Source organism: Sinohyriopsis cumingii, chromosome 15 (genome assembly GCF_028554795.1).
Source record: "Sinohyriopsis cumingii isolate HCF-2022 chromosome 15, ASM2855479v2, whole genome shotgun sequence".
Taxonomy (NCBI): Eukaryota; Metazoa; Mollusca; class Bivalvia; order Unionida; family Unionidae; genus Sinohyriopsis; species Sinohyriopsis cumingii.
Window position 1 is genome coordinate 118744443 of NC_142975.1, and position 22405 is coordinate 118766847.

The window sequence follows — 22405 nt, forward strand, 5'->3', positions numbered from 1 at the left end:
TAATATCGAGGGCGGTCAACCACTAGATAACGAAAACCAAATTAAGCGTGACGACACCAGTGCCTTATAAATAATAATTTGATATTTGTTTCTTTTGCTTTAGAAATTTTATTTCCTATAATATACTAATGTTGAAATAATAATAATAATAATAATAATAATAGCAGTAGTAGTAGTAGTAGTAGTTATAATAATAATAATAATAATAATAATAATAATGATAATAACAATAACAATAATAATAAATCATCATCATCATCATCATCATCATCATCATCACTAATGATACGCAGTATGTTGACATTCTTATAAGATTATTACATGTTAGACAACGTAGTGCAATGTTTTATCTTATTTTCTGCTATTAATTCCCGAAATGATAACAACAATAACAACAAACTTCTTCCGAACGTTCTTTAAAAGCAGAACTAATTTCAATGACAAAAAGCTTTCTCTGACACCGTCACACAACATGGACGTCGAAGAACTTCTGTTGCTCGCAGCTAATGATAAATCGCAGGTATTGTCGATGTTATAGTGTCTGCAAACTGTCTTTTCAGAAATGAAAATGCACAAGTACCGTGCTCAAGCTCGATGGTCATAAAAAATATTAGACTTTGAGTCAAGACTGCTGGTTAAGACCCTTTGGATAACTTTGCTGGTGGGACTCTTATTTTAAAAAAAAATGGGAGTCATGGACTCCTAGTTTTAAAATCCTAGCGAGACCTCTGTAGATAGCAGATCTATTTCTAACTTGGTGCTTGATCTTTTCCAACTTTTCTTAGAATGTACTCTCTTATTGTTGTCTCTTCATTTCACTGTTAAATTGTATACAAATCAGCCACAGGTTTTACTAAATTTCTATTCAGCCAAAATAATTGTTACGTGATGAGGATCAATTCCAACAGTTTACTGATAAAAAACCATTAAAGCCATCCCACAACTAGTATGGCGTAGACATCAACACAGATTTATGGTGGCGTTATGCCAGCAACACAATCCAGATTTATCAATGATAGTAACATCAATTTTAAGTGTTCAGAATCCTCCGAAAATGTTGGAAAAAAGCCAGACCAGCAGAAACAATCAGCATCAAAAGGACTAAAAATATTACCAATGACAAATTGTAGAAATCAATGTGGTAACATATTTGTACATTTATTCATTAAATATATATATATATATATATATATATATATATATATATATATATATATATATATATATATATTTTTTTTTTCTTTCTTCTCTTAAATAGTTCTTTTATAACTTGTTACTTTATAATTTGCATGCATTACTTTAACAATTACCTGTTTCATTTAAATTGGCAGACTTATGAAAACATTGATGTCTAATTGAACATGAATATGTATTTTAAAAGAGGAAATCGATATTCTTTCTATACCAAATTCCTAATTCACAAATGTAGACCTTATATGGATGATATAGAACTTATTCAAAACAGCAAGACCTAGCATCCTATGGATGTACAATATATTGCGCATGTCTGTTACGATTCTCATTCAAAATCTTATTTCACTATGTCGTGCAATTCACTGAAGTAAGTGAACTTGGTAAACAACACAAATATGCATTCATAATGCATCGTAACATTTAATATTACACTTAATTTCAGCAATGTTGTACATGAGCACATATACTTTCAACATTTTACTCATGCATGATCACTAAGTTGAACTTGAAATGTGCTAATATCGCAGACACCTTACGTAGAGACGATATTACTGAAGATCATGATATTTTAATAATGCCAAACAAGAGAAGAACTTTCATGTCATCTTGTCAATTTTGGTGGATTTAGTGTGGATTTGGGTGTTTCTTAACATGGACATCATACTGTATAAATAATTGCCATGTGTAGCATGTTCTCAAGTTTCTGACATGTGAATGAGAGGTAATAATTTCTGGAATAAGTCATACACTTGGCACCCCATATCATCATTATTCCACAAACTTAAATCTAATTGCTTAGAATTACTTTGCTGCCTTTATCCTGATGGAATCAAAATCTGACAGTAGCAAATGGATGCATTTTCAGGGTCCATTAAGCTGGTTGGAATGCGATGGAAGCTGGGAATGCAAAATTGGATTAGATTGAAGAAAGTTACTTTAACGTAATGAATAAAAGTATTCTAATATTGAAGAAAGTATTTAGATAGCTTCATTTCATTCAATATATTTATCATCCTTGTAATTAATTTCGGCATTCCAACCAACTGAAATGTAGGTCATTGTAATTTAAAAACAAGTCCATTTACTTGTGTGAGAATTTGAATTTATTCAAGAAAAGACACCAGAGTAAGTCCACCTAAATCAGCATGACTTTAATTTGTGGAAAAGCTTCAGTATATGCTGCCAAGGGTGTGAGATAATCTTGACAATTTGGATGCTCATTCCGATGTCAGTCAATGTTGGAACACACTACATGAGGCTGTTATTTGGGCAGTAAGACATTGCACCAAAACATCAACATGTGATATGTCTCACACTGTAGGTCTAAGCATCACAAACGATATCCACATTTGTTTCTGATTGAATTTTCATGCTGGTCTTTTGAAATGTTGCTAAAATAACAGAACTCATTACATTCATGAATAATTTAAACAGAATTTATATTGACATAGAGCACCATGCTGTTCATTCGATACTTACAAAGACTGGCCTTTGTACATATACTCCACCATCCATCTTAAGTTCTGGAAGAGTCCATTTTTGATACGACAAAGAAATAAAAGGGAGGCAACTATCTTATGACTGAATATAGTTGAATAGGAAAGCTGATCACTTCTTAAGAAACAAATTGACTTTTCCACAGGTCATCAAGGCATAATTTTTTTTTTATGTAAACAGACCACCATGTTTTAGCATGTATTTAATGAGATGCTTTACATTCTATGTTGATTTAAATGGTTTTCAAATACTTAAGTGTATGAAACAAGATTGTTACTTTTAGCTATATTTAATGATGCTAACCTGGGATGCAGATGCAGATATCATTTGTGATGCTGTGTGGAAGTAGCTAAAAATTATTGTACTGACTCTTAGTATGAATGGCAGACTATAAGACATGGTTGTCATATGGACAGCATTCTTTTGCATACCAAGGCCCAGCAACGTGGAATGAATTGCCCACTGAACTTAGACACAAAGACACAGTGATCACATTCAAGAGGGCTCTCAAAACTCACTTATTTTGACTGCAAGAACAAACTTAAAGACCTAATAATGTTTCCTACCTGAAATATTCTCAGCATGTTTTTTATTTTTTAATGTTTTTTTCTAATTTCATGGTGTTTGTTATTGTAATAATATTATTTTATGTTTTTTATCTTATAGGTGTTGTCTAATGTTGTAAAGCGCTTAGAGCTTCTAAAGATTAGGTGCTATACAAAGTCCTCATTATTATTATTATTATTATTATTGTATAGCTTATGTGCACAAAAGCTAGTAAATAGATAGGGTAGCAGACTGTAAGACTTAGTATAGTTATTTGTACAAAAGCAAGTAAATAGATAGGGTAGCAGACTGTAGGACTTTGTATAGTTTATTTGTCCATAAGCGAGTAAATTGACAGGGTAGCAGACTGTAAGACTTAGTATAGTTTATTTGTCCATAAGTGAGTAAATAAGGTAGCAGACTGTAAGACTTTGTTTTGGTTTTTTGTCCATAAGCGAGTAAATAGATAGGGTAGCAGACTATAAGACTTTATATAGTTTATTTGTCCATAAGTGAGTAAATAGAGTAGCAGACTGTAAGACTTTATATAGTTTATTTGTCCTTAAGTGAGTAAATAGAGTTGAGTAGCAGACTGTAAGACTTTGTATAGTTTGTCTGTAAGCGAGTAAATAGAGTAGCAGACTGTAAGACTTTGTATAATTTATCTGTTCATAAGCTAGTAAATAGATAGGGTAACAGACTGACGTAGTTATATAGTTGAATTTTACATAAGCTAATAAATATGGTAGCAGACTCTAAGACTTAGTACATGTATAGTTTTTTTGTCTGCAAACAAGTAAACAGGATAGAATAAGGGGCTGTAAGGGTAAGCTGAACAAGGCTAACTCTGTCTAATTTCTGATTTTAGACCAAGAAGAATGCTTTGATCAAAAGACAAAGATCAGAAGAGGAGGATGAGGTACCTGAGAAGAGGAAGCGGGAGGCAGAAGTGGTCTCTGGCATCAGTGAGGAGCAGAGGGAGAAAGTGATGCAGATGCTTGAGGAAGAGCCAGAGGTTCTGATACAAATTAATTGCCCTTCGTAATAATGACTTAGATATACAGACTTACAGATTTGAACTTTTGTATGAATTTATATTATGTTTTTAGATAATAACTGCAGATATAATCAAATGCTTCCCTTTCATTTACACATTTGCGTGACATGTTTAATCAGAAATTTCTTTTGGTAAGAGGGTGGGGTTACAATGGCAGGGTCACTTTTTGTGATAAGGAGTTTATTTTGAGAGTCATGGTGTCATCATGATATTTATAATACCACAATGAAATATTTGCCTTTATATTTCTTCACAGATTGCAATCAGACAGAATTAATAAGGAAATTAAAATGAATCAAAGTTAACAATGTACAGACATCTATCTTTAACATAAAAAAAATCAAAAGAAAGTAGAGCAAGTTGACAACTTACATTTTATCTGTTATGTAATGGACTCAGTCTATGTCAAAATGATGCTGCTCTTTAAGTTCAGACAAGAATATACAGCCTGACTGCTTGTAGTAACACTTTTTGATCTTTAAGCTCAGACAAGAATATACAGTCTGACTGCTTGGAGTGACACTCTTTGATCTTTAAGCTCAGACAAGAATATACAGCCTGACTGCTTGTAGTAACACTGTTTGATCGTTAAGCTCAGACAAGAATATACAGCCTGACTGCTTGTAGTAACACTTTTGATCTTTAAGCTCAGACAAGAATATACAGCCTGACTGCTTGTAGTAACACTCTTTGATCTTTAAGCTCAGACAAGAATATACAGCCTGACTGCTCAGAGCGACACACTCTTTTAGCTCAGACAAGAATATACAGCCTGACTGCTTGTAGTAACACTTTTTGATCTTTACGTTTAGATCAAAGACATGTAGCCTGACTGCTTGCAGTAATGCTTTTTGATATTTAAGCTTAGAGAAGGATATACAGCCTGACTGCTTGGAGTGTCACTCTTTGATCTTTAAGAACAGACAAGAATATACAGCCTGACTGCTTGGAGTGACACTATTCAAGTTTAGCTCAAAGACATATAGCCTGACTGCTTGGAGTGACACTCTTTGATCTTCAAGTTTAGCTTAAAGACATGTAGCCTGACTGCTTGTAGTCACACCCTTTAAGATCAGACAAGAATATACAGCCTGACTACTTGTAGTAACACTTTTTGATATTCAAGTTTAGCTCAAAGACATGTAGCCTGATTGCTTGCAGTAACACTCTTTGATCTTTAAGCTCAGACAAGGATATACAGCCTGACTGCTTGGAGTGACACTCTTTGATCTTTAAGCACAGACAAGAATATACAGCCTGACTACTTGTAGTAATACTCTTTGATCTTTAAGCTCAGACAAGGATATACAGCCTGACTGCTTGTAGTGATACTCTTTGATCTTTAAGCACAGACAAGAATATACAGCCTGATTGCTTGGAGTGACACTCTTTAATCTCACTCTTTTATCTTTAAGCACAGACAAGAATATACAGCCTGACTGCTTGGAGTGACACTCTTTAATCTGAGTAGAATGTGGTTAGCACTCAATTAAAAAAGTGGTTCAAGTTGGAAAAACAATTAAAACAACCATTAAAACTAATGGTTCATGTTAAAAATGACTATTTATAAAGTCGCTAATTTTGCAGTTCAAGAAGGTGGAGGGGTGCTCAGAAATGGGCCCGTATATTTACTTTTAGCTGGAACACTGAGGTCAACAGGTCAATGTTTTCATAATGTTTTAATTTATTTAAATATCAAAGTTAATAGTAAAGATATTAATGCATGTTAATGAACAGGGACCAATGCCCACATATTTGAAAAAGGATTTTGACTTTACCTTAATAGGTTGGGTGGGTTCTTTACGATTATTAATACTTACATATTAATTCACATGTTGTAAGTACATGTACTCTTTTATAATTCTTATCAGCCATTTCAAGATTGCATAGATAGTTAATATTTATTGGTTTTAGAATCATAATTGTTTGAATAATTAGAGCTTAAATTAATATGATATTAATAACTTCTGACTTACTGCCCCTTTGAGACGTTTTAAAGATTCAGTGTGGTATTGTGGTTGATTCAGCATACTATAATACTACTACTACTAATAATTGAAATAATAATAATAATAATAGTAAAATTAATAATAATAGAAATAATAGTAATAATAATGAATGGATGATCCAGAATCTGAGTCCCAATATGATCAGTACTCATTAACCTCCATGAGTAAAGCAGATAACCTTGCTTGACCCAGTCTGCTGTTCTGTAAATGAGCATGGTCATCTACTTAAATAAGTGTGGGTGGGTGGGTGTGCAGGTGTAGCAGGTTACAGTAGTCCATTTTTCCATGTAGTAAGTTTTTCAATTAGGGAGAGTTATGTATTCAACAGCATCATGTCATTATCTATGTTATCAAGGCACGAAGTTGCATTACAGTTTTGTTATAACAATAGCACAATATACATATTATCTCAGATCAGTTAAATTTTGCAGTCAGTACAAGGTCATGGCTACATCTTGTGTTAGATTTGGCAGTCAACATTAGGCCATCAGTGGTCATGCTACCAGGTGAAGTGAAATTGTTGCATTGAGTGACAGTCATTTTTTAGATGCTCCCTCGCCATAGCCATACTAGTTCCAGTGTTGTGTTGTTGCTTAAGGTGAAATGTAAGCATCAAGCCATCAACATAGCTAGTGTTAATAGCAGTTGTGCCAATAAACAAGGTCTTGCACATTGACAGGTATTTGTTTTGATAGCTCATTGACTATTAACCCTTTCTTGAGTAAGTTGTCACGTTATCCTTTAAGTTTGATGATAAAAACATACAAACTTGTGTTTCAGAACTTCAGCAATAGTATACAGATTGCAATTTGTTTTGAGAATTAACCCTTTCTTGAGTAAGTTGTCACGTTATCCTTTAAGTTTGATGATAAAAACATAACAAACTTGTGTTTCAGAACTTCAGCAATAGTATACAGATTGCAATTTGTTTTGAGAATAGAATTGGTGAACTGGATATTTTAACTGCAGTGTGTACGTTATTTCTTCATACAATCAGTTTGAAACTATAAGTGAACTGTAAATTGTAATGAGGAAATAATGGCAGGCATCACATGTCAGTAAAGTGCGACTTAATTAGATTGTCTGTTTCATAAGCTATAAAAAGCAAAGTCTAGATGTTATGTTACTGAAGATTTAGCTTTAAATGCAATGATATAAGTCAGAAACGTATGGGACAATGCTATGTTTTGGAATTCATGAGAAGTGTTGTAAGGTCAAAGTTGTTTTCTGATTTGACTCATATTTGTGGAAATACAAAAAAGCAGTGAAACAAATACAATTTAACCGATGCCTAACGTTACTATAAGTAGACAAATAATAAAACCATAACATTGCAATCCTATCCATGGATTATTAAAATGAAGCTATAAATTAGTGGGTTACATTACAAAAAGCTTCCTTTCTAAAAGTAGATATACTCGCATGTTGTCTGTATTTATTCAGTTAGATAGAAGGGTTTAGTTCATATACCAACATTAAAGGAGCCAAATTCTGTAATTTTATGCATTTCAGTGTGTTGTATACAAATAGTTATGGTGGTTTTATTGTCAAAAAAGAAAGTAGGATGAACAGTATAATCAGAAGATGTTGTTTCTCATTTACATGGCACAAGGGTTGTTTCTCATTTACATGGCACAAGGGTTGTTTTTCATTTACATGGCACAAGGGTTGTTTCTCATTTACATGGCACAAGGGTTGTTTCTCATTTACATGGCACAAGGGTTGTTTCTCATTTACATGGCACAAGGGTTGTTTTTCATTTACATGGCACAAGGATCGTTTTTCATTTACATGGCACAAGGGTTGTTTCTCATTTACATGGCACGAGGGTTGTTTCTTATTTGCATGGCACAAGGATTGTTTCTCATTTACATGGCACAAGGGTTGTTTCTGACAAGTTTAGAAATCTTTCAAGAGCCATTATAGTGAACTTTTAGAAAGGAAAAGAATTTCTTGATTAAGGGTAGTTGATTAAGCATTTTTACTAACTTGCAATTACTATAATGTAATCTAGTTACTCAGTTAAAATTCATTATTAAGTATAGCTTCTATTATTTTCTTTTAAAGTCATCTGGCCAAAATGTACTACATATGTATATGATAATTTTTATACACATACCATATGTGTTTATCATATATATATACAACTCAGATTCTACTTGAGAATAAAGTGTTGCTTAAATCCAATGTTATAATTCAAATAAGAGAACACACGCACACACACATGCATACAACAATGTGTTTACATATATATATATATATATATATATATATATATATATATATATATATATATATATATATATCTTTACATACATGCACATACACAGTAGAACCTGTCTTGAAAGATCATTCCTTCTGCAAAAAAAAATAATGATCTCTCAGGACAGGTGGTCACTCATAACAGGTCATAACACTATATAATCAATAAATTTGTGCTTGGAGATTTTGGTCTCTCAAAACATTCAGTCTCGTAGCAGTGGTCTTTCAAGACAGGTTTTATGATATTGCATTTCTTGCATTACTTCCACTCACCCCTTTTGAGCTGTCACTTCTCCATGTTCTGTCAAAAAAGAGAAGTCACTTCTCCCTAAAATTCAAGTCTTGCTTGACCCCTGGGCTATAATTACAGCTCATGTAAAATTTGGCAGTCAACAGGAGGTGATGATTACAGCTCATTTAGAATTTTGCAATCAAGGCTAGGCCATGGTTAAAGCTTATTTAAAATTTGGCAATCAACACTAGGCCATCAGTCTAGCTCTTTTACAATTTGGCAATCAACACTAGGCCATCAGTATAGCTCTTTTACGATTTGGCAATCAATAGTGGATCATGATTACAGCTCCTGTAGAATTTGCCAATCAACACTAAGCCATAATTCCATTATTGTTTTAGACTAACCATTGCTTGTATACTGTTTCTATTTATATCCGACAAATGTATAAATTCAGATATACTCTATACTGATGCTGAGGACATCATTGTTTCCAGTATACAGGCTGCTCTCTATTAGTGCCTTGTATTGCAGTGAATAAAGTAGGATTTAACTGGGTCAGGATGTTGGGAGGTTTTACCTGGGTCAGGATGTGGACAGGATTTACCAGGCTCGGGATGTGGCAGGATTTACCTGGCTTGGGATGTGGACAGGTTTTACCTGGCTCTGGATGTGGGCAGGATTTACTCATCAGGATGTTGGCAGGATTTACCTGGGTCAGGATGTTGGCAGGATTTACCTGGGTCAGGATGTGGGCAGGATTTACCTGGGTCAGGATGTGGACAGGATTTATCTGGGTCAAGATGTGTGGGGCATCTACAGTCTCTATGATGTCACTGAGATGTATATTTTCCCCAATAGTGCTGAAATTTTCACACTGAGATGGTGATATTCACAACTGTAGGCATGGGAAGACTTCATCCTTTTTTAGATCTACCATATTTGTCATTTAAACTCGTCCACAGTGTAATGATTTATGCCTGATACTTTTAAACTCATCAACAATGTTGCAATTTATGCCTGATACTTTTAAACTCATCAACAATGTTGCCATTTATACCTCATACTTTGAAACTCATCAACAGTGTAGCCATTTATGTGTTACACTTTTAAACTGATTATAGTGTAGCTATTTATGTTTTACACTTTGAAACTCTTCAACAGTGTAGCCATTTATGAAACTCTTCAACATTGTAGCCATTTATAGTTTACACTTTGCCATTTGTTATTATGGTCAGGTTGAGGCACTGGATGAGAGCAGTCTGAAGAAGATGTTGCTTCAGTTTGAGAAGCGAGTGTACAAAAACCAGGAGATGAGAGTCAAGCACCCAGATTTGCCAGAAAAGTAAGTTTCTGTATTTTTTAAAAAAAATTAAAGGGCTAACTTTATTTGGAGACATTAATGATTATATTTTTGTGATGGCCACATACGGAAAGGTGAACAAGATGTGACAACATGGTTTTTATTGTGATGGGCACGAACTGACAGGTGAACTATTGTCTGAATATATATATCCCTCTTTGTTATCCCATTACTGATTTAAAGAAATGAAAAGCGTAAATGAGATAAGAAATGCACAGAACTTAGTTCATTCATTGATTTATAATTTCAAATCTGATTATAACCAGGGGGCCCTAACGCTGTTATCTTCTGCGTGTTTTGTACCAGACAGAAGTTCTCAGTGTAAAAGATGACCCTGCTTGCTGTCATTTCCATTTCCTGGATAAGTCCATTTTCAGCAAAGGGTTGGATGCACAATTACATATGTATTTACATAGAAGGTAAATACTATGTTGTCTGCTTCTGTTATTTACAATGTCAAATCAAGCAAAGGAAAAGAATGACAACTTCAAATTTGCCTTTCATGTGGATTTAACAACTGGTGTAATTTCTATGCACGTGTACAAAGGGATATAACTCTCTTCCTTATGATAATTTAAGAAAATATACAGCAGTTACCGAAGAGGATGAACTATATCAGTATGTTGTTTGAGGAAAATACTCACCCACAGTGTACACAATATGGCTCCATTAAGCACAAAATGCACAGACAATGACAGTATTAGGGCCACCCTGGTCACAATCAGGTTAGAAATTGTAAATCAGTGAATGAAATGACCAAATTCTGTTCATTTTATATTACATTAAAAAATTGTTATTTAAATAGGTAGGGACATGAAAACAAACAGGGATTTGTGCATAAACAAAAGGTGACAACATGGTTTTTTATTGCGATGGCCACAGACTGAAAGGTAAATTAGATGTAACAACATTGTTTTTATTGTGATGGCCACAGACTGAAAGGTGCTCTTTTCATGATGGAAATAACTTTGTACACAACACACAGAAAGTGTTCCCATATTTCAGCATGCAGTTGTCAAAATTGCTTCTCAACATTTACCCCAGTTGACCTCTTACATACAAATTTAATCAAGTCATGGCAAGTAAAGCTTGATCATAAGAGATGCTGTATGCAATATTTTATACAATGGCACAGTGCACAATTTCTGTGGCTGAGTATGTGGATGGAAGGGGAGGCAAAACCTTTATCACAGATTCCACCTAATATATTATCCTGCCAAAAATGAGATTGTTGTGTGATTTTTATTAAGGCTTGTGAAAAGCACATACACAGTTTAATCGTTGTTGTCTCATGCATAAGGAGTTAGAGTTTTCCATCCATAGTCAGTGTCTATCCCTGGGTACCTAAGTATACACCATCTCAAAGTCCATCCATAGTCAGTGTCTATCCCTGGGTACCTAAGTGTACACCGTCTCAAAGTCCATCCATAGTCAGTGTCTATCCCTGGGTACCTAAGTATACACCATCTAAAAGTCCATCCATAGTCAAAGTTGAAAGTATATGTGTGCTCATGTATAACATTGCTGAAATTAAGTGTAATATTAAATATTATGATGCATTATGAATGCATATTTGTCTATCCCTGGGTACCTAAGTATACACCATCTAAAAGTCCATCCATAGTCAGTGTCTATCCCTGGGTACCTAAGTATACACCATCTAAAAGTCCATCCATAGTCAAAGTTGAAAGTATATGTGTGCTCATGTATAACATTGCTGAAATTAAGTGTAATATTAAATATTATGATGCATTATGAATGCATATTTGTCTCTCCCTGGGTACCTAAGTATACACCATCTAAAAGTCCATCCATAGTCAGTGTCTATCCCTGGGTACCTAAGTATACACCATCTAAAAGTCCATCCATAGTCAGTGTCTATCCCTGGGTACCTAAGTATACACCATCTAAAAGTCCATCCATAGTCAAAGTTGAAAGTATATGTGTGCTCATGTATAACATTGCTGAAATTAAGTGTAATATTAAATATTATGATGCATTATGAATGCATATTTGTCTCTCCCTGGGTACCTAAGTATACACCATCTAAAAGTCCATCCATAGTCAGTGTCTATCCCTGGGTACCTAAGTATACACCATCTAAAAGTCCATCCATAGTCAGTGTCTATCCCTGGGTACCTAAGTATACACCATCTAAAAGTCCATCCATAGTCAAAGTTGAAAGTATATGTGTGCTCATGTATAACATTGCTGAAATTAAGTGTAATATTAAATATTATGATGCATTATGAATGCATATTTGTCTATCCCTGGGTACCTAAGTATACACCATCTAAAAGTCCATCCATAGTCAGTGTCTATCCCTGGGTACCTAAGTATACACCATCTAAAAGTCCATCCATAGTCAAAGTTGAAAGTATATGTGTGCTCATGTATAACATTGCTGAAATTAAGTGTAATATTAAATATTATGATGCATTATGAATGCATATTTGTCTATCCCTGGGTACCTAAGTATACACCATCTAAAAGTCCATCCATAGTCAGTGTCTATCCCTGGGTACCTAAGTATACACCATCGAAAAGTCCATCCATAGTCAAAGTTGAAAGTATATGTGTGCTCATGTATAACATTGCTGAAATTAAGTGTAATATTAAATATTATGATGCATTATGAATGCATATTTGTCTCTCCCTGGGTACCTAAGTATACACCATCTAAAAGTCCATCCATAGTCAGTGTCTATCCCTGGGTACCTAAGTATACACCATCTAAAAGTCCATCCATAGTCAGTGTCTATCCCTGGGTACATAAGTATACACCATCTAAAAGTCCATCCATAGTCAGTGTCTATCCCTGGGTACTTAAGTATACATTATCTAAATGTCCATCCATACTCAGTGTCTATCCCTGGGTACATAAGTATACACTATCTGAAAGTCCATCCATAGTCAGTGTCTATCCCTGGGTATTTAAGCATGTACCATCTCAAAGTCCATCCATAGTCAGTGTCTATCCCTGGGTACATAAGTATACACCATCTAAAAGTCCATCCATAGTCCGTGTCTATCCCTGGGTACTTAAATATACACCATCTCAAAGTCCATCCATAGTCTGTGTCTGTCCTTTGGTACTTAATTATACACCATATCAATGTCCAGGCTGACAAACATTTGTGCATCTAAGCATGTCAATACTGGCTGTGGGTGTTACAAAATCAAAGGTATTGAGAAGTGGTGGAGGCCTTTTATTTAATTAGCAATAAAAATCATGGACATTGGAGCAATTCAGCCTGTTCGAAGCATTGTTTCATTTTCCCAAGCCAGTTAAAATTATGGTTGATGGAGTCTTTGAATAAGTGTCCCTTGACTCATTTTATTTCATTCTGGAATAATCCATATGAAGAAGGTAAAGTTTCAATGAATAAATAACAAATTTCCAAAATTTGGTAATATTTCAGGTTCATGGAATCCGAGTTGGAGTTGAACGATGTTGTTCAAGAGATGCATGTCATTGCCACTGTGCCAGAACTGTACCACATCCTTGTGGAGCTGAATACCATCCAGTCCCTGCTGCAACTTCTTATACATGAGAATACAGATAACCTTTTTGCAGCAGCATCTAGAAAAGATACATGGCCCCTATTAGGGGCAATCAAAAGCTTCCAACAGGGATATGGTCTATATTAGTGACAGTCAAAAGTTTCCATTCGTGTCATGACTCTCGTGAGGGGCAATAAAATTCTTCCAATGGGGACATACATAACCCCTGTTAGGTAGAACCAAAAGCTTCCAGTAGTGTCATGGTCACTTTTTAGAAACAATCAGAAGCTTCCAGTGGGGTCATAGTCCCTATTAGGGGAAACTAAAAGCTTCCAGTAGTGTCATGGCCCGTTTTAGGGACAATCAGAAGCTTCCATTGGGGTCATAGCCCCCATTAGAGTAAACCAAAAGCTTCCAGTAGTGTCATGGCCCCTTTTAGAGACAATCAGAAGCTTCCAATCGGGTCATAGTCACTATTAGGGGAAACTAAAAGCTTCCAGTAGTGTCATGGCCCCTTTTAGGGACAATTAGAAGCTTCCAATGAGGTCATATCCCCCGTTAGGGGAAACTAAAAGCTTCCAGTAGTGTCATGGCAGCTTTTAGGGGCAATCAGAAGCTTCCAATGAGGTCATAGCCCCCATTAGGGGAAACCAAAAGCTTCAAGTAGTGTCATGGCCCCTTTTAGAGACAATCAGAAGCTTCCATTGGGGTCATATCCCTATTAGAGGCAATCAAAATCTTTCAGTAGGGACATGGCCCCTATATAAGTCACATGGGTCATATATGCACATTTACTCATTTTAAATTAAATATAAATTGTTCTTTTAAAATTTAATACTAATTTTCTTTAACCAAAGTCAATTCAATCCTGAGTATTGAATGCTCTGCACCTTAACTATCACCAAGAAACTTCCAGACAAAAATTATCTATTGCTGTGGACTTTTACAGTGGTGGCCATATTCTAAACTTGGGTCAAAATAAAAGCGCTTAGAGCGGAATCGTCACATTAGAGGATAGTATGAATTTGTTTATCAGTATGTGTAGCTTTCATTGTGACATCACAGGGTGCGACATTTAAGCCAGATTGTTCTTGATCACACCTTTAGGTTCATTTCATCCAAAATTGTCCATGTACTTTAACATCGAGTTTGCCTTGTACACCTCTTGGGGCATCTAAATAATGACCTTCCAGAGGAATATAAACTTTTATGAATCCAAATGAAGTGAATACTTGCCACACAAAGATATGTAGAATCAAATTCTCGAAACTGACATTCATTACTAAAATAGTTGGTGTTGAATGCCTACATGACCCATGTAACTTGTAATATAATGACAATCAGAAGCTTCTAACAGGGTAGTATTTAGACACACATTGTTTGTTAAATGAAGAATAAGTTAAAAAAAGATGAAGCAAGAGTCATTATTTTCTTTTATAACAGAAGTTCCAGAGTACTCTAGTGAACTGAACTCTTTAAAAACTAGAAATTTTTTATCATCAATCATCCTCACTGTAACAGTTAGGAGAAACACTAATCAAAGTCAAACAAATTCAAAACTTTTTCAGATTGCTCAAAATTTTGATGCTAGTAAAAGTGTACAAAGATATAAAAAAATCTTTTCTGATATGAATTATTGCTAAGTAAATGAGACCTTGAAGTCTGTTTTTTTTGTTATCCTTGTTATTAATGTGGTAGAATATATTAATTTTGGATATTTGTAGGAAATGTAGTTTGTATAACAGAAATTTGAACACGTGATTGTAGAATTCCATATTGTTCCCTTTATCTTTCGTTGTATATGCCTTTTATAGAAATTTTACATTTTGCATTTATCTTTTGTACTACGAGATGTTTACATATATTTTGAAGGGTTTATATTAAGTTGATTTTGCAATTCTTTTTATTTACATATTTAGATTAACTTCTAATTGGCATCATATAACCACAGTAACATGTCAGTGTGGTAAGAAAATAGTCTCTGATGAACACCATTTTACCATTCTAACTATCTGTTTAAAGTTCACACACATCCCTTATACAGCATTTACAAAGCTGCTTTGCCTTATGAGATTTGTCTGGGCCAACACCGATGTGTAGAATGATTTAGTCTGATTTCTATTAGCTGCTAATTCCCCAAACATCCACACAAGTAAGCCTAAGGAGGATTGTCCCGAAGGTAGAATTATTTCTTGCCTTGTCCAGATGCATTCACCTCTTTAAGAGGACATTGCTGAGTTGGCCTTATTCAGGCATCCTTCTAGTGTTTGTTTTTAGCAAACTATAATTAGCTTAGCTCTCTCAAGATGATTCTTTTTCTACAGCCAACATTGGAGTCAATAGAAAGTTAATTCACTTGCTTATGTACCCAATTGGTCTAATTATTTTGGTTGAATGAGCTCCCTTTGGATTGTTTAATGCAGGGCAGATGCTGTAAACTTTTTGGAGATAGCCCCTGTAATCTGATTGGCAAACAGAGAACAGTTTCAGTCCCTTTCTGGCAATCTAATAAGGATGGACTAGAATGATTTATGAAACTTAACATAAATGATAGTTGATATGTGATTAAACCATAAACAGACACACACACACACACACACACACACACTCTATCCATTGATCTATCTGTTACTAATTTTATTTCCACACAAGATTAGTTCTGCTTCACCTACTTGGTCTAAACTTTGCTCATGGCTTTGCATTTGGGGTAAGGGAGATAACCATTGATTTGTGGTCAGTTGTATAACAGTCATGGTCACCTTGATGGAAAGAAGGTCAGTGATTTCTACATAGTAATATTTGCTCTTCATCACAGACCTGGACCAAACTTTGGCTGATTTACACTTTGGACAAGGATAAAGTCTCTTGAATTTGAGGTCTGCATGAAATTATAAGTTCTTGACCATGTGTTGTCACCAATTTTTGTCACTGTGGTTGATTTCCATTGTTTGGTAAGAAAGGCACCTTTTGATTTCGAGATCAGAAGTCCCAGTTGTGAGCACACCCGACCTCATGTTCAACAGTACCCCATGTAAGCACCCCCCCCATGTTCAACAGTTCCCCATGTAAGCACTAGATGGGCATGGATGACTCTGCAGCTGGTTGACCAACAGGTCACAATGATCATGACTTGTGAACTTAAGACCCTATAATAAATAGGTTCCTTTATAAGATGTATGTGATTGTTTTGCTTCTTTGTCATACGTGTCAACAATTTGACCATTAGTTGGCCTTGACCTTGATAACATATATCTATAGCAGTTGTGGACCTAATACAGGAGCTGACAGATGTGGACACACTTACAGAGAGTGAGGAGGGAGCTACCGCACTTACAGATGCCCTGGTTTGTCATTTTATTTACCTTTATTAATGTTTGATGGGACATTAGCATTTGATTCTTTTCTGTCTGCTCACCAGTTATTTTGTACTTTTGAGAGAGTGACATAGGTAAGGTGAAGTTGTTTGCATTTGTAACATGCACAGTAGAGATAATGTTGGCATACCTCTATGCTACTTTTATGTAATGTGGCTGACATTTCTTTGGATACTGTACTTGTGGAAATTGTACATGATCTAAGCACACGGTACAACAAAATGGATGCTCCCCTGTGCTTGACAAATTAACCAGAATTAATCAAAAGTACACTAACTTTAGCAGTTATTAAAATAGTGAAAACGAATTTTGCTGAAGTAGATAATAGCAGCTACTGAGAGTGCAGTGAACCAATTACAAAATATTTGAAAAGTGAAAAAAGTTATTGGCTCTTTTTTCTACAATTTACCTCTGAAATCCAGGAAGTGAAAATGATCATGCTAGCTCAGTTTTTTTTATACGAGCACATCTTTAGTGAGCCCTAGCTGTATACTCTAGAACCTAAATTACACCAATCAATCATATATCAAAATAAAGGGAATTAAAAGTTCTTTTAACAACACCTAAGATATACAGAGTCTAAATTCTAACCCTATGCAAATTACAAAACTGTAGAGTGCCACCATAGATGTCATTTTATTTACTTTTATTAATGTTTGAAGGGGCATTAGGATTTGATCCTTTTCTCTCTGCATAGGTGGCGCTCTACAGTTTAGTATTTTGCATAGGGTTAGAATTTTAAAGAAAAAGAATTTCCCCAGCTTTCCATATTGGTTATACTGGCTATTTAAAAAAAGACCTTGTATATCTTGGGTATAATTCATAGAACCTTTAATTCCCTTTATTTTGATGGGTCTAATATGGATTATAGAGTATACAGCTTGGCCTTACGCCTGATGTGCACCTTTCAAAAAAGTGCTAGCTCTACTTGGTCATTTTCACTTCCTGAACTTCCGAGGTAAATTGTATAAAAAAGAGCCAATAACTTTTGTTTACATTTTATATATTTGGTAATTCATTCATTGCACTTTCAGAAGCTGGTATTGTCTAGTCTGGCAAAATTCATTTTCCCTATTTGAATAGCTTCTATGGATAGTGTACGTTAGGCTAATTCAGGCTAATATTTTAGCACAAGGGATCAGTCATTTTAGTTAACAGTGTGCTTAAATCATGTACAATTTCCAAAAGTACAATATCCAAAGAAATATCATCCACATTACATTAATATAGCATAGAGGTATGCCAATATTCTCTCCATTGTGGACATTGCATGTTTTAAATGCGAACAACTTCACCTTACATATGTCACTCTCTCAAAAGTACATAACTGGTGAGTGCCTCAATAGATGACCAGATGTATGGGTGTATTTGCAATGTTACAATTTCATTGGGGGGACCGCAAATGGCCAAGTTGTCTAAAGCGCTCACCATTACGGATCACTGCCATCTCACCTCTGTCTGCATCTGTTCGAGTCTCGGATTTGGATAATGTGGTTATGTGAGAAAGCTTGCCAGTAGCTTCTCATGGGTTGGTGGTTCTTTCTGGGGTTTTCCCAGGTTCTTTCTCCACCATTTATACTGGCTGGCATGTATAGCCTATCTTGTGCAGAAAAATGGCATTAAACCCTACAACAACAATTTCAGGCTTGTGAATGAATGGGTGTAGGATTTTATAGTTTGTATGAAAGTAAGAAAGTGTTTTTACAGCTCTTTAATATAGGGATCAAACATGGTTTGCAGTGTGTTGACATTTGCTGGAGTATGAGAGAATGGTTTAAGTTGACAGATTCAGAATGTTAGCCTAGTTCTCCAGCAAATGTTTTCACTTAGTGAAACATTTATTATTATTTTTACTTAATCAAATATAAAGTGTATAATACAACTGCAGAAGAATGTGTTGTTCCTGCTTGGTTTAATTTTGATGTAAATTTTATCTCTGTTTGGCTGTATCATGCTGAGGCAATGAGAACTAAGTGCCCTTCTCGCAGACACATCAGTGTGGCCAAGCCATACTGGTCTGTGTGGGTGCTGAACTTGTGACCTATGGATTGTGAGTCACTTTGGATTCCCCAAAATTATGTAGTGAAATAACTTTAAAATATTTGTATACGTTAGACATTATGCTTTTGCTATGGTTTAGTTAACTTGAGGTCTTGAATGTCATGTTAAAATATGATATAACTTTCTAATCCTGAATAATATAATAGTCGTTTGATAACATGAAATTTAAGTTTAAAAACACGCAATTTTATGTTACTTCTTTGTTGTAGATTTTTTTATTGTATGGTATGTCATTTTAAGATCTGTTTTTTATATATATATAGAAAATATATTTAATTGAGGGTTATTCCATTTAAAATGACATAGCAAAGTTGGAAAGCAAGTCAGAATAATATCTGTAGGTTGATGTACTTATGCACAATGTACTTTTTGTAGGACTGACATCAAGGGAAGTTCTTGTCTTTCCTGTATAGGATTGAGATCAAAGGAAAATGAACTCCAGCATAGGGTTGGAATCAGAGGAAAATGAACTCCAGCATAGGGTTGGAATCAGGGGAAAATGAACTCCAGCATAGGGTTGGAATCGGGGAAAAATGAGCTCCAGCACAGGTTTGGAATCAGGGGAAAATGAACTCCAGCATAGGGTTGGAATCAGGGGAAAATGAACTCCAGCATAGGGTTGGAATCAGGGGAAAATGAACTCCAGCATAGGTTGGAATCAGGGGAAAATCCAAATGAAATTGCTTCCTTTTCTTTGGATTAGCCCTCATGAAACAAGATTATTATTTCCTATTATTTTGAAAAGATCCTTGTGTACATTTCAGTTGGAGGGCCAAGTGGTGGCACTGTTGGTACAGAATATGGACAGGTTGGATGATGGAGTGAAGGAAGAGTCAGATGGGATCCATAATACGTTATGTGAGGAATTCTACTTATTTTAGTATGATTACTTGTTTGTTTCAGTCAGATGAATGATATTTAGCCAACCTTGACCCTTGTAAGCTGTTCCCATGAATGTGGATAGTGTTACTCTTGTTTATCTCTCTTTTTTTTTCTTCTCACTGTCTATCCATCACACTTGGTTAAATTTGGTGTTTGGGTTAGTTTTGCTATATACCTGGAACCGTCCTAGATATGGTAACATAAATATGTGGGGTTTTTGTGGCATAAGAGAATCCACATTAAAACTTGTCTATTCAAGAGATGTTGACAAAGACCATGTTGAGAATGCATTTATGTTTCATGGCAGCATTAATAGTAGTTATACCTTGATTTGTCCAACCACCTGATTTTGATTTTAACATCATAACATTGTCAAGGATAATTGGATTTCAGCACAAATTGTTATGTGGCTTGATGTTGAGGAGACTTTGAATGAATGTCCATCAAGCTTTCCATAATGTCTTATACAGGAGTTATTTCCCCTGATGGCATGACCTCTTGTCTTTGGTTTCTACATAATAATTTTACATAGGTTTGTTGGATTTTTTCCCCGAATTTGGCATACATCTTTATTAGATGTGACCTTAAATGAATTAAAGTTCCAATGGTCCACAACATGTCTTACACAAGTTATACCCCCTGATTGACCATCCTTTGGTCGCTGCAGCATAACTTGACTAAGGCTTCATGGATTTCAGTCAGATGTGGTATACAGCTTTCTATTGATGTGACCTTGACATTTACCGAAGTTATTGCCCCTCATTGCATGTCCTTTTAACTTTCATTAGTTTTTGCTTCCTACCTTACCAGTGGTTCACAGATTTCATGGCCATGAATTGTTATTCTTATAACTTTGTTGTGCAACATAATTTCATTTGTACAAGATCCTTCTAAGCAAACTGTTGCATGTTGGACCTTTTGAGTATGTACTATGTAACCATAGCAACAGGGTTGGACAAGTAGAATTTTCCAAGTTGCTCGTTCAGTGTAAGTGCTTTTTTCTATTTTAAAACATTGGGCAAGTGCTTATTTCCATGCATTAATTACTTTACCTATCTTTATCGGGGTCCCAATTTTGGATCACTGCCATCTCACTGCTGTCTGCGTATGTTCGAGTCTCATGCTTAGCTATCGTTGGTATGTGAGAAAGCTTGCCAGTAGCTTCTCGTGGGTCGGTGGTTTTTCCCGGGGTTATCAAGGGTTCTTCCTCCACCAGTTATACTGGCCGCCATGTATAGCCTATCTTATGCTGAAAAATGGCGTTAAACCCTACAACAACAACAACAACCTACCTTTATCTGGGCATACTGAATGCTTGATTGATACTTTTCTCAATGCATTCATTTGCATCCTGTATCACACTTATCAGTAGTTGTTAATAACTGTCGCATGTGTGCATGTTCTGTTGCCACACAGCTACATATTGGACTATGCAACCAAATTATCTGCCAATCAAAATACATCAAACAAAGCAAAGCCATATGATTAATTAGCAGTCTTTTAAATAGCTTTGTTGTGTTGTGTTTGCTCAATCCAGATCATCACAAACTGCTCACCATTTTATTTAATCAAGGGAGTCCAGTGTAATTAAAATAATGAAAGGCAGTTTACTGACATTATCGTCAGTTTTCTTATAAACTGATTCAATGACAGTATTGGTTCCCTAATTTTTAAATGAAATATACAGAAAGCATGTGTGATATTGTGTTTTAAGCAAACAACTATGCTGAATATTAAACAGGACAAAATGTATGTTATAATTGCTTACGAAGTAGCTGCCAATAAAGTGATGTTTATCAGATGAATTAATTGAGTGTGCTTTATCACAAAGAAGGTAATAAGGAAGATTTGGAAAAGGAAATGCATGTGATTGAGAAAGCGGAGAGATAAGATGTAAGGCTGCCACTGAGTGTGAGGTAGCTATTTCTCAGGCAGATATATTACTTGATAACATATGTTAGGATAACTTTTGTAACAAGATAACCAGGTGGGATTTCGGATTTACAACAGAACACTTTTGATGGTAATACAAATACAATGTTTAATGATGAATGAGAAAAGAATTATGATTAATACACGCAAATAATATCCAAATATTGGATCAGTTAACATAATCCGCATGAACTAAATAATAAAAATGCAAATAAACAACTTTACACAGTACAAGCACAAGGGTGAATGGTTCACAATGATTATAGTAAAACTGTATGCAATCAAATAGTGAAAATGATGAAAACAAAGGGACAGATGTACAAAATATCTTTACAGTCCCCAAAACACACTGTGTATTACAAACCCCAAAGATTATCCCACGGCTGAAGATGGAGTTACACACTCCAACACCAGCACACTTGGCTACCAGTTATACTGGTCAGTCAAGCAGTTGGTATTTCATGTTGGTCGATCAAGCAATCCATGCCCACC

General features: G+C 35.1%; 1 protein-coding gene across 1 annotated transcript in view; it reads left to right on the top strand.

The window, feature by feature from the left end:
• Positions 1-466: 466 nt before the first annotated feature.
• The window catches only part of LOC149782578 (beta-catenin-like protein 1), a 52613-nt gene continuing 30674 nt past the window's right edge, over positions 467-22405 (top strand). Inside the window, exons 1-6 of the mRNA XM_089934039.1 lie at positions 467-520; positions 4106-4252; positions 10036-10142; positions 13583-13722; positions 16911-17008; positions 19864-19957. Of these exons, the coding sequence (XP_089790165.1) occupies positions 473-520; positions 4106-4252; positions 10036-10142; positions 13583-13722; positions 16911-17008; positions 19864-19957 (634 nt within the window). The 5' untranslated portion in view covers positions 467-472. The remainder of the gene's footprint in view (positions 521-4105; positions 4253-10035; positions 10143-13582; positions 13723-16910; positions 17009-19863; positions 19958-22405) is intronic.